The sequence below is a fragment of the Eurytemora carolleeae genome, unplaced genomic scaffold, assembly GCF_000591075.1.
Source record: "Eurytemora carolleeae unplaced genomic scaffold, Eaff_2.0 scaffold1111, whole genome shotgun sequence".
Lineage (NCBI taxonomy): Eukaryota > Metazoa > Arthropoda > Copepoda > Calanoida > Temoridae > Eurytemora > Eurytemora carolleeae.
The window spans coordinates 88,537-102,804 of NW_019397416.1; the positions used below are offsets into that span (position 1 = coordinate 88,537).

At 32.9% G+C, this 14,268-nt stretch overlaps 1 protein-coding gene across 2 annotated transcripts in view; it reads left to right on the forward strand.

Annotated features, from left to right (window-relative positions):
- The window catches only part of LOC111714172 (GAS2-like protein pickled eggs), a 40,078-nt gene extending 30,673 nt beyond the window's left edge, over positions 1 to 9,405 (forward strand). For both annotated transcript variants that reach the window (XM_023489221.1, XM_023489222.1), the window contains 5 exons: positions 943 to 1,011; positions 1,204 to 1,384; positions 4,513 to 4,580; positions 5,509 to 5,720; positions 7,958 to 9,405. In XM_023489221.1, the coding sequence (XP_023344989.1) occupies positions 943 to 1,011; positions 1,204 to 1,384; positions 4,513 to 4,580; positions 5,509 to 5,720; positions 7,958 to 8,997 (1,570 nt within the window). In that variant the 3' untranslated portion in view covers positions 8,998 to 9,405. The remainder of the gene's footprint in view (positions 1 to 942; positions 1,012 to 1,203; positions 1,385 to 4,512; positions 4,581 to 5,508; positions 5,721 to 7,957) is intronic.
- The last annotated feature ends 4,863 nt before the right edge of the window (positions 9,406 to 14,268 follow it).

Below are 14,268 nucleotides of genomic sequence, written 5' to 3' on the forward strand. Positions count from 1 at the left end.
CTTTCTGAATTTCCAAAATATTGTGAATAATGTGTATTTTAAGATAGGTGAGCAATTCCTTTACGCTTTGATATTATATTTATTTTCATTTTTCAATATTTATTATTTAAATAAACAATGTTGTTGAATTCTAAACGAAGTATATGTTTTTTTTTTAATTCGGCGATATTTTGATTTCAAAATTCTGGTCAAATATGTCTAGCTGATTATTTTCAAAACAAAGTGACGGATATAAACATGTTGCTCGGAGCTACGGCACAAATTTGAAATTAACAATGTATTTTATTTCAAATAGATCCGTTAGAACCTTTCCTATAGTCACTAATCTAACTCATCTAACCCAACTAACCAGTAACCATGACTAACCTTACTTAAAAATCTGTAGATATAAAAACCGCATGCTTTATTATCCCGCTACCATGTTTTATATCCCGCTACCATGTTTTATATCCATGTTTCGAGAATGAATTGTGTTTTCTTACACACAAGTGTGTGTTTTCTCTAAAAGTTGCCAGGACATGATTTTTTATTTAAATTTTATACGCTTAATTCTAAAAATCATGTGCAATATTTTAAAATTTTTCCAAATTCGAATAAATTTTTCGATTGTCGTTGAGATTTCGAGTGACCTTTTAATGAAAGTCCCATTTACATGTCAAAGATTTCGAATTTTTTCTTATAAAGTGATTGATTCTCAAAATTTTGTATGTGGTTTGAAGTCAGAATTCCGCAAGTTAATAAAATAAAGAAACCCCCATGGACAATAATAATCAGTTTGAAGAATAGAATAACAGTGATAGCTTCATCCTTTTGGCTCTGACAGGGTACCATATGTGTACTGGAAGTTCACTTGAAATTACGTCAATGCATTTTTACTCGTAAATTGGATAAAAAATATTTAAAAAATTAGAAAATTATATTAGCACTTTTTTATTTAATTAGGTGTGAGTCTCCTGCAACACGTCGTAGGTCTTCTGGGTACAATACTCAAGTACATAGTTCATACTCAAGGTATCTATTTATCTATTTATCTATTTATCTATTTATCTTTTTATCTATTTATCTATTTATCTATTTATCTATTTATCTATTTAACTATTTATCTATTTTTATATCTATTTATCTATTAATCTATTAATCTTTATATCTATCCATCTATCTATCTATCTACATACCTATCTACCTATCTATCCATCTACCAAGGAACTGGGATTCCCCCCGAGGAAGTTTGGCGAATATTGGCACCCCCCGGGATCTACATAGGGGGATTACTGGGCACACGCCCCTTCCTCGGTCCAGATCCCCCTCCGGATCCCTTCGAGGCTCACATGGAGGAGTACAGAGGATTGGAACTCTGGAGAGAGAACAGAGTAAACTGTCCAAGGTAAAATATCGGAGGCAAATACTTTTGGTTGGGATAGCGCTAAGCTTGGTATCCACGGCATGAACTTCTAAATTTAGGAATTTACAATTGATTCCCGGGATTAAGATTAAGATTAAGATTAAGATTAAGATCACCAAAATTAGGACTAAGTTTAAGACTAAGATTAAGACTAAGATTAAGATTAAGATAAAGATTAATTTAAAGATAAAGATTAATTTAAAGATAAAGATTAGTTTAAAGATTTAGATTAAAATTACGATTAAGATTACGATTAAGATTAGGATTAAGGTTAGGATTCAGATTAAGATTAAGATTAAACTGCCATTGGGGGAGGGGAACTAGCTGACTGAGCGCTTTATAAGCAGATTTAAGGTTCAAAAGTTGTGGCTTCTGATCGATGCAAGAAGATAAATACAATGATAAAATATGTAGATTGGAAACCTTGAATTGATAGAGATATTAACTAGCAGAATACCTGTTTAATTGGCAGGAAGATATATACGTAGAAATACATAGATATATATATATAGATTCAATAGATATATACATAGAAATACATAGATATATATATATATAGATTCACTAGGCCTTACAGGCTGCTTTGCGCCCTTTTTCTAGTAACATTTTTAGCTTTTTACTATTTTTTTATTTTTTAATTTTTTTGTTATTTAGATAAACTAGCGGATTTATAGAATAGAAAATGTTCTAGACTTAGTTTAAGAAGATATAGATTAAGTAGATATATCAGGTGGATTAGACGGTTCTGTCAATATTCCAGAAAACTGTGACTTTCGATCACAATTTGTTCTATTAAACATCATTTTTTAGCCTTTTTTCTTATATACTTTCTTGTTGGCATATGCATTTTGAATAAAAAGTATAAAACAATCAAATCCGTAAGCTTAAAGGTTGTTTAATTATAGACCAAAACGCGTATGATTTCAAATAAAATAAACTGAATGCCTCTAACTCTGGTTAGTCCGGTGTGATATGGATAGATAGATAGATAGATAGATAGATGTATATACATATAGATAGATAGACAAGTAAACCTACGTGGAAAAGAAATTGCAGCAGTTATTTTGTAAGTGTAATAATTGATGAGAAACTATAAAGATCCTGCAGCGTATAAACCCGTGGGTTTAGTTTTGCTTTAGGCTAAATTATACTTTTTTACATATTGTACTAAACATTATTATGCAAGGTCATAATGCAAGGAAAGTTAATTTCAGTTTCGTATACTCTCTGCGTACATATTGAAACTAGTTCTCTCTGGGTGGAATTTGTAAACAGTGTTCAATTGGTATCCGAGGAGGATAAAAGCATTAAATTTTGAAAATTTTGATAATTCACATAATAGTTTTCTATGACCAGAATATTTCATTGACTTTTTATGTGGAAGATGGATCCCATGTCAGGCTGTGACATCCGTCGTACACTGCAGTACACAAGATGCGTACACCTTTGAAATAACTTTCCTTGCATTAGTACCTTGTTATTATGCATTTGTTGAGTAGTGTGACCGATTCAATGCGGTACCTTTTAACGCTTTGTTTGGGCAAAAATGAAGGAGAATGGTAAAATTGTGAATCGGTTTAAAATTGAGGCCCACCTAGAACTAAAGCTACAGTCAATATAAATTTATGGTTAATGACATTTTGTAACATAATTGTCTCATACAGACACAGTTAAAAACAGCAAACACATGATGTCTCAAAATTTGATATTAGTTTAGTATGCATGTACATTTCTCCCTTACAGTCTATTTCTATATTATACTGTACATTTCTCACTTACAGCCTATTTCTGTATACTGCACATTTCTCACTTACAGTCTATTTTTGTATACTGCACATTTTCCTAACGCATATTTTGTAATATTTATTTTAAATAATGAAATTGTGCATTACCAAGGGGTATCAAATGATGTTTTGCAGAGCAGATTGGCAGTAACCCATTGTGGTGGTATAATAAATGTTATTTTCCATTGGTACTGAGTATATGCATTTAATGAATGTTGATTATGCTTTCTTGAAACGAATTAAATGATAAATTGTTATCAAGCCTAAGGCTTGAGTAATATAATACTTTATCATTGATAATTAATCTCTGCAGGGGGAGTTGTCTAAAGTTTAAAGGGGGCGAAAAATATCCAAGAAAAAAGTAGTTAAACTGAGTACGGTTGGTTAAACTACTTGAGACGGGTAGCGCAGACAATTAGTTGAATTATCCATCTTTCAATATTCTTAAAATCTTTTTTATTATCTTTGTTTATAGTCTAAGCATTCTTAAAAAACAAACAGAAAGACCAAGGAATTAGTATTGCTTGTTGACCCAGTTATTTTTTTTATGCAGGGGTGTATATTTTCTTTGAAAAATTCTTGAAAATATGTTGCTCCTTCAGTTTTCGTAAATTAAAACAAGAATAAATGAGTTCTAATGCGGATAGATTTTATTGAATACTCATATTATTTAGAAGAATTGTAAAATGACCTCTTTAGTATTCGTAAACTTTCTCTTTAAATAATACCATATATATTTTTATATATATATATATATATATATATACAATAAAGCCTGTAATAGATTCTGGATTAGCATATTTTCAGCATTAAGCTTGAACCTATAATCGTTCACCCTCAGGAGAATGGATCATTTGTAAAATCATTTTTATTGTATGATAATGATACTTTTTGTTTTATAAATGAAGCCAAATTTGGCAAATTTTTATCACTTATGGTTAAAGCTTATTGAAAGCAAAAAAATGACTGTAAGCGTTAGTTTAAGTGACCCTCCATGCAAAAATGGCAATGCTCGATTTATAACGGTACCATTTAAAGTTTTTTCTAATTATGTATTAATTCTTTAAAATGTTTATTTGCATTCGCGGGTTATCTGCGCAAGTGACAATAGCGTATTCCTTGTTTATAAGAAGCAACGGAGAAATAAACACTGTTCAAGACAGAAAACAGAAAAACTACTGTTGCTTCCACATTTTTTATCAGATTAAGTTTTCAAGGGTTCCGTTGTTAATAGTACATTGTTATCTTTGCACGAAGGATCTCTTGAAATTACTCTTACACTGTACTGTCTCTTTAAGTATTTATTATTTAATTGTTTGTGATTAGGATCGCATTGAAGTATCTGGGTATAGAAGTTACTCATCCTGTAGTTTACTCCCTGAACCAGGACACAGGTACAGGATTTACCTCAAGAGAAGATATCAAAAAAATATCTAAATCTCTAAAACCAATAAAAAATATGTACACCAGGAACCGCCAAATCTATGTTTACAAAACTAGCGTACTTGAGTTTCTGGGAGGAGTGAAAACAGAACTAAAAAATCTCGAGACTATATGTTGGCACTATTCTGATCTAGTTGTGTCTAAAAATTTTAAACTAAAAGTTACTTCATCAAAGCTCACTAAATCAATAATCAGGTCTATTTTCGAACGTTACAATTGAGTACAATATTCAAGACATATTTATTTAAATAACAGTTTTCGTGGATTTATTAATATCTTCATCATTATTCACCATGTTGTCAAAAGAAAACATCATATTTGATTCTCTATTTGATGTTTATTAATATTCAATATTTATATGGGGGGGTGCGGGGCTAAAAACAACCCTTAAAGATCGAGACGAGTTATCAATTCATTTACATTCTTTTAAAAGAAGTTTACCTAAACATTAATTCTTTTTACACACAGGTAGAAAAAAATAATGAAAACTCTGCGAAATAAATCCTATATATGTAGCTGATATACTATAGTAGTAGTTTTGTTTTTTGATTATTGTACTTTAACAATGTTAAAAAAAGAAGATCATTGAAAATAATATTTTAATTCCAAAATGAAAACTAAAAAGAGTGTCTGCAATATTCACGTGAATATCCAACGAAGGAGGGGCATGTTCTATTCACATTCGATACCGTTGAACAACTTTTTCTGATCAATAATGTGGAAGATATCGTTATCTAGTTTAAAATATGTTTAATTCTGACAATTTTCTTTGTTTTTCTGATTTTTTTAGGAGAGCCCACTTTTAAAAAAAGTCTATGTTGTCTCTTTTTGAAAAGAAAAACTGAATATTTATTATTATTATTACTGATTATTATTTAGAGACGGAGTTCAAGTTTGTGACTCTAGCTCTGAGGTATCAGATGAGGGATACAAGTCTAGTCAAGGAAATGTTAGCAAACTTGAAGGAGGTAGAGGAGAAGGAGGAGACGGAGGTGAAGGAGGAGAAGGAAGAGAAGGAAGAGAGGGAGAAGGAGAAAGAAGGGAAGAATGTAAAAGAGAAAGAACTTCAGAAAATCTTTCAAGAACTTCAGGTGTGTAACCTTTATTTTTGTATAGCTTTAAACCAATTGAGCGGAAACTGGTGTAATTTGTGCTTGTGTCCACTCTTCAAAATGCCTCCCCCCCCCGCACGTCCAAAAACATGTTTTATTTCTTGTGCTTAAAATCAAAGCTAGAGGAGCTACAAAGTCACAAAGTTGTACCGGTGAGGTTACATATATTTTACCAAGGTTATAATGCAAGGAAAGTTAATTGCAGTTGCGTATACTCTGCGTACATATTGAAATCTGTTCTCTCTGGGCGGAATTTGTAAACAAGAATAGATGCATCAGTGTTCGTTTAGTATCCGAGGAGGATGAAAGTATTAAATTTTGATAATTTTGATAATTCACATAATAGTTTCCTATGACCAGAATATTTCATTGATTTTTATGTAAGAGATGGATCCCATGTCAGGCTTCGACATCCGTCTTGTGTTTACATTACCGCCCAGAAACAGTACACTGCAGTACAAAAGATCCGTACACCTCTGAAATAACTTTTCTTGCGTTATAACCTTGGATTTTACCTTCTCCGTCTGTATATTTTGCGGCCCCTTTATACTTCACTACTATTTCAAATTTCTTTCTATAAATTTCCCAAAATATTGTGGTTGAAACCTAAATTGTTTTGTAAAAATTTGTCCCAGGTCTGTTTCTTATGTATATTTATTGAAATAGGAAACACTAGGAATCAGCATTAATTGTGCTTTTTAATCAATCTTGGCTTTTAATGTACTTTTTTTCGCAGATGTTTCTGTTGATTTCCAAAATTCAAAAAATTAAGATTTTGAATTCCGATAATTTCATTCATTTAAGATACAATAAAAAATTTATACGCAATCATCCAAATGTGTGTGTAGACATCATGAATATTCCTATTTTTAATATTCCTTGCTTGAAAAGTCTATATCTAGATATTTACAAATTGTTCTGGTGCTGTAGACATTTATTTCTCTCAAAGTAGCAAATAAAAACTAACAAAATAGAACAAGAACTCCGCCAAGGGAGGGGAGTTTATATTGCCAAATATACAGAATCTTTTTTGGTATATGAAGGGGTTTTAATTTTTTTAAAGATTTCACAAAAAAATTCACAAAATGCAGAATTTTTTATTTTAAACATTTTGTTTTCTTAAGCTATGCCAAATTTTGACCCTGAGAAGAAAAACAAAAATACAAACCATAAACGAAATATAAACGAACCATGAACGACTAATTATAAACGAAGAACCATTAACGAACCATAAACGAACCATAAACGAACCATAAAAGAATCATAAACGAACCATAAACGAACCATAAACGAACCATAAAAGAACCATAAACGAACTATAAACGAACCATTAACAAACCACAAACAGACCATAAACGAACTATAAACGAACCATAAACGAACCATAAACGAACCATTGACGAATCATAAACGAACCATAAACGAACCATAAACAAACCATAAACGAACCATTAACGAACCATAGAACCTAATTTTTTGGTATTTTTTCCCTAATATTTTCTTTTAAGGATAAAAATATTCCAATGTTAAAAAAGCAAATTTTTACAGAATACAGTTTTGAAATGATTGAAGTGTTGTTAAAAAAACAAGCCAATGTACATGGTGTCCCACAAAACATGACAGTTGGTAAATAGGTTTGAATGTCTTCTTCCATATACTGAATTAGATATCAAAGACTTTTTGCAGTTTATTTCTTTAAAAACATTTTTAACTCTTTACTCTTTAGTATCAAACAATTTATCAAATCATGGAGGAAGACATTTTAAACTATTCACCAACGTTTCATTGGACACCCTGTATGTCTCATCACTAGCAACGACAGAAAATCACGAATACACTTGTATTCATGTTGCTTTACATTTCTTGGGCTATTTAAAATCATGAATTTAACTTCTTGTTTATATTCCAAAGTGGTATGGGTCCCTCTGTAGATGGCCGGATATATGTTGAGATGGAATAACAGATTAATGATTTGGTTGGCAACAAAGATGAAATGGATGAATGGATGAATGGATGAATATATTGATGTATTTGGAGAAAGTTTAACTTCCAATAAAGTTTATTTCCTTGGCAGAAAACAGTAAATTCTTAAACTTTATCTTATCCTAGAGTAAGTTTGTGGAAACCAGTTGAAATAGAACCCGGATAATACTTGGATATGAGGGAAACCTGAACCAAGATTATTTTCACATTTTCTAATATTTCGTTATTTTCAGGTCGTCCAGATTCAAGTTTAACAGTAGCCTCGGACTGTAGTTCTACCATCTCTACAGAGGACGAGGAGACGGTTCCTTTATCTCCATCCCCTCCCCTGCTCCCAAACCCCCCGGAGCAACCCGGCATATCGGAGCTCAAAAATCCGGGAACTCACCTTTCTCCTGCTACAAAAAGCCGGCTTGCTAATCTGTTCAAGAAAATCCCCAAGTTTTCAAAGGACTCGAGGGCCGAGAAAGGGTTAATTGAAAACAATTCTAGTCAAAACCTGCCAACCTTAAATAGTGCCAAGAAACCCTCTAGTTCTCAACTAAGAACCCTTCCCCCTCCCCCCTCCTCCGCTCACAAACAGAAGACGACATCAAACGTACAAAGAACGCGGTCAATGAGCAGTGATAATGGTTTTGGTCGGGGCTCGGAGCGTGGCTCGTACCGAGCTCCTAAGGGTCAGAGCAGATACATGCAAGCGGCGGAGGCATATAGAAACAAGAGTGTATCCGGCACTTGGTCCTCCGCCACACCCTCTAGAAGTCGACCCGCCCTGGCCTCAGATACATTTACCCCACGCCCAATTCGAACTGCCTCGGCATCTCCTGCTCCAACCAGAAAACGGTTTAACTCCGGCTCGAAAGAAAGTTCCCCACAGTCAAGCGGTGGATACGTGATCACAAGCACCCAGTCAACCCCGTCCAGAAAACCTATACGGCGGAGTGAAAGCCGGGAGCTTGAACTAGAGACAGATGAGATGATCCTACGTCGAATGGAAGAGATCTTGTTTACATACAAGAGCAAGGTTGAGGATAGATTGGCTGCGGAAGGGAAGGAGCTCCCTAAAGATATTTTTCAAGATTTTACCGAACACTGGATCAACTCTTCTCCCTACAGAGCTAAATCAGTTGATTCCCTTGACTCCGGTGATAGATCTATTGATAAGAGTTCTGAAAGAACTCCAAGTATAGTTAAGACCAGGAAGGATACTAGAGAAGGATACTCTAGTACCAAGATACCAGTCCCAACCTTCTACAAGAACTCAATGTCTTGAGGAAGTAAAGAAAGAATTACTAATATTTGTAACAATAGTGCATATCAAGCTAGAGACAAATCAATGGAAGTCCACGACTAATTTAATCGATTGTTAAAATTCTAACGTTTATTGTGATTGCTCAAACATAGGTGCTTTAATTAAACCAGAGGGACAGAGTAAAAAAGGTTTTAAAGGGACAGTAAAGGAAAAAATGAAAGGGGGTATAGGCTGAAAGCTAATCACTTTAGCTTTTCATCGAGACCCTTGAGACGCCTATCTGAAGTTCCTAACTCGAGAATTGATATAAAGCTGTTTCAAACTTGTACGAAAATGCAGATATATACAATTTCGTATAGAAATAGTAGGTTTAAACAGACCATGCTCAGAAAAACAGCAACCAATCTGAAAAAGATGATATCCCAGAGAAAGCTAATTGTAATTTAGGTTTACTTTTATATTTGTTGTTTCTATTTTCAATAGATTTCATTCATAATATTATTTTTACGTCCGTATTACTTGACCAGAAATTCCACCAATGGCAGTGCAGTAAAGTGGTCACGTGATACAGTGACCAGTATACTGCTCTGCCATTGGTGATAGTTCTGGTCACCTGATTTAAGTTTTAGATTTTCAAAATTTTACATATATGAATTTTCGTATAATTATAACACAGTTTTATATCAATTATTCGAGACAGGAACATCAGATAAAACTTTCATGAGTCGCGATCAAGAGCTAAAGTGATTAGCTTTCATCCTATATCCCCTTTCATTTTTCCTTTACTGTCCCTTTAAGTTCTGATACAATTTGAATTTAAAAAAATACTTCCTTGATTCTAAAACCAAGCATTTTTTAGCATTTCATAGACCAAAAATAGATTTTTTTCATAATAGACAATAATATTTAAGATTATTTTCATGCATGCAATAAGTTCATTTTCAATAGACATGTCTTAGAGATATATCCTAAGTTTTCTGCTGCAAATTATAGTAAGTCCTGAAAATCCAGTAAAATCAATATGTTCTCTGTCTGGAGAAACTTTCAGCTGGGTTTTCTTTCATTTAAAAACAAACGAGAAAGTTTCCAAAGCTGAAGATTTATAAAATTTATATTTTAGGGGAATGTTAAAGAACATATTTAGATTAAGTGGAAAAAGAATATAAAAATACAGTAATTTATTAAGGTTTTATCAGTTTTCAGCTTATGTATACAAATAATGTACCAGAAGCTATATTCTACACTATGTACCGTTTAATGTACAATGTACAGTATATTTAACAGTAAAATTTACAATTTAACTATGAAGAAAACTGTACGGATGAATTAATTTACTAATTGTTGTACCGAAGTGCTTACTTCAGAGAAAATGTACATGTACAGAATATCCTCTGTACACATGTACACATGAACGTACAGTGAGCAACTGTACTGGCTGTGAGATCAATGTATATATTATGTACGTATGCACTATACAGTATGTAACTAAATATTAGGAGTATTTTAACCACTGTGATTAATAAACCATTGTTAACCAAAACCATTACTTTGGAAATATAGAGATATACTAGAACCAGCCTTATTATTATTATTTTTATTATTGTTATCATAAATGCAATGGGTTGAAATAACAGAAGAAATTTTAAATAGGAAATGCATGAGTTTGATGTGGAGGGAGGGGAGGGGGTAATATCTTCATAATAGGAATTGCTAGGGATAAGGATAAAGGAAGTGCATCAGGGATGAAGGAGGTAAAGGGAGGGTAAGTATCCAGGAAGTATATGAAGGATCAGTATCAAGGAAGTATATGAAGGATCAGTATCAATGAAGTGTATGAGGGATAATTATCAAGGAAGTATAAAAGGATCAGTATCAAGGAAGTATAATGGAGGCTAAGTATAAGAAAGTATATGAAGGATCAGTATCAAGGAAGTATATGAAGGATCAGTATCAAGAAAGGGTAAGTATATATGAAGTATATGAAGAGTAAGTACCAAAGAAGTAAAGGAAGGGTAATAGGCTAGTATCAAGAAAGTATATATATGAAGGGTAAGTATCAATAAAGTGTGGGAAGAGTTCAAATCAAGGAAGTATATAATGGGCGAAGTACATGAATTAATGGTAAGGTATATAAAGGGCTAAGTACATGTATGAAGGGTAATGTATATGATGGGATAAGTACACATATGTATGGTAAGTTATAAGAAGAGCTAAGTACATGTATAAAGGGTAAGGTATAAGAAGGGCTAAATACATGTATGAATGGTAAGGTATATAAAGGGCTAAGTACATGTATGAAGGGTATATGATGGTCTAAGTACATGTATGAATGGTAAGTTATAAGTAGGGTTAAGTAAATGTATGAATGGTTAGGTATATGAAGGGCTGAGTGCATATATGAAGGACTAAGTAGTAAGTACATGTATGAAGGGCTAAGTACATGTTTAAAGGGTAAGGTATATGAAGGGCTAAGTACATATGTGAAAGGTAAGGTATGAAAGGAAGGGCTAAGTACATGTATGAAGGGTAAGGTATGTGAAGGGCTAAGTACAGGAATGAAGGGTAATGCATATGAAGGGCTAAGTACTTGTATGAAGGGCTAAGAACATGTATGACGGATAAGGTATATGAAGGGCTGAATATCCATATGAAGGGTAAGGTATATGAAGGGCTAAGTAAATGTACATGAAGGTTAAGGTATATGAAGGGCTGAGTACTTGTATGAAGGGCTAAGAACATGTATGACGGATAAGGTATATGAAGGGCTGAGTATCCATAAGTAAATGTACATGAAGGGTAAGGTATATGAAGGGTTGAGTACATGTATGACGGGTATGGTATATGAAGGGTTGAGTATCCATATGAAGGGTAAGGTATATGAAGGGTTGAGTATCCATATGAAGGGTAAGGTATATGAAGGTAAATGTACATGAAGGATAAGGTATATAAAGGATAAGGTATATAAAGGATAAGGTATATAAAGGATAAGGTATATAAAGGATAAGGTATATGAAGTGTAAGGATCAAGGATCCATGATAAGATAAGGATCAAGAAAATGCAAAACAAAAAACAAAATGCACAGTTTCCTCGTCTCTAAGCTGTCATGAGTTTCACCTTCTATTAAAATTAATGACACCATATCTACTAAACATCTTATTCAGAATTCTCAAGAGTTGACTTTTTCAACCTTCATTTAGAGTTATCCAGCAAAAAATTGTGAACATGAAAATTTACATATGGAAACTTTGGAATAAAGTTTACCCAAAAAAGTTTGAAATTTGTGGATTTTGTTCGAACAAATTGTTCACATGTGATGATGTGGCCCATATTTAATTTACAATAAACTAAACCCCCTTCTAACAAAAGACCTCAATTGCGCCTTTGATGACAAACAACAACTTCATTAGTGATAACCAGAAAATTGTAGACTAAAGAGACAACATTAAAGCAATATACTGAAATGCATTTTATGTTATTGTTGCAAAACAAATAGCTTTGTAGTATATGTTTAACTCAATTATGAAGTGAAATGGGTCTGTTTACACTGCACAATTCCTGCGCCTCAATGTTATTGGAATATTAAAAGTCATAACTTGAGTCTAAAAGTGGACTTCCTATTCCAGAGTTTTCTGGTTATCATTCTACATGTTAAGAGTGCAGTCTCAAATAACATTTAATAACTTGGGTTTAAAAAGGCTTGTAAACCTATTCATTGTTTCAGTTTGTAATTGAGAAACATCAACAAAGGAATTGAGTTTTTGTCAAAAACTCTGATTTTCTTATCCCTTTCTCTTTGCATTTGAATGTCGGAAACCTTAGATATTTCATTTTAGATCAAATAATGATAGTTAGAAATATTAAAGGTTTACACAGGGGGCGGAAACGTCATGTGTGTGTGTCTGTACCAAAAGAGTGTGTGTCAGTTTAAAGTACCGAAGGTGTGTACTGTAGGTTTATACAGTACGTAAGAATCTCGAACTGGTCTGCAAAGCAGTGCGACTGGCTTTCTCTTGCCGGACCAGCGCCATTTCCTTTCCCTATATTCCTGTTCCCTGGGTTTACACCATCATCAGGTTGAAAAGATATGGCGATTGTAAAATCATAATTTGTGGCAAAAACTCAGTTCCATTAAACTGAAAGATTGATATTTTGTCAAAAATTCCGATTCACAACTTTACCCTTAATTTAAACCTTTGTTCAGTAACAATAATGAAGATATCATCGTTTTTCCATCTTAAATACTGTATAATTAAGCCAATTTCCTGCATTGTTTCTGTTCAGAGTAAGTTTTCAAAGATACCGTTGTGAATTGAACGTGTCACTCTAGATATTACTCTATACCGTCCTATCTAACTTGATCCTTCTTTACGTGCATTTGCTAATATTAATATATGCATGTCCTTTATTAGCTATACGCACGTAAGCGCGCACTGTCTGCTCTGATTTTACGTGTTTTCGCCGCGTATTATAAAAATCTATTGAACAAATCTTCATGTTTCATGATAAATTGAAGGACAAATTGTAACAAAGTAACTGCAGCATTAAACATCCTTTATAACAATTTAGCGGATGTTTGTCATAGAGTAATAATATTATAGACGGTCCATCTAGAGAATGTTTGTTATAGAGAAATAATATTATAGACGGTCCATGTAGAGAATGTTCGTTTTAGAGAAATAATATTATAGACGGTCCACCTAGAGAATGTTTGTTAAAGAGAAAACATATTATAGACGGTCCATCTAGACAATGTTTGTTATAGAGAAATAATATTAAAGACGGTCCATGTAGAGCATGTTTGTCATAGAGAAATAATATTATAGACGGTCAATCTAGAGAATGTTTGTTATAGAGAAATAATATTATAGACGATCCATTTCTAGAATGTTTGTTATAGAGAAATATTATCATAGACGGCCCATCCAGAGAATTTTTGTCATAGAGAAATAATATTATAGACGGTCCATTTAGAGAATGTTTGTCATAGAGAAATATTATTTTAGACGGTCCATCTAAAGAATGTTTGTTATAGAGAAATATTATTTTAGACGGTCCACTAGAAATAAGCGTTTAGATAATGAAGAGGAGGGAGAGGTTTTGACCGACGTGTGGTTAAAATATTGTGGTCTGAAGCTAAATTGTAATTAGCAATTGGTTTTTTATTTTAAACATTTTGTTTTCTTAAGCTATATAATGAAGAGGAGGGAGAGGTTTTGACCGACGTGTGGTTAAAATATTGTGGTCTGAAGCTAAATTGTAATTAGCAATTGGTTTTTTATTTTAAACCATGT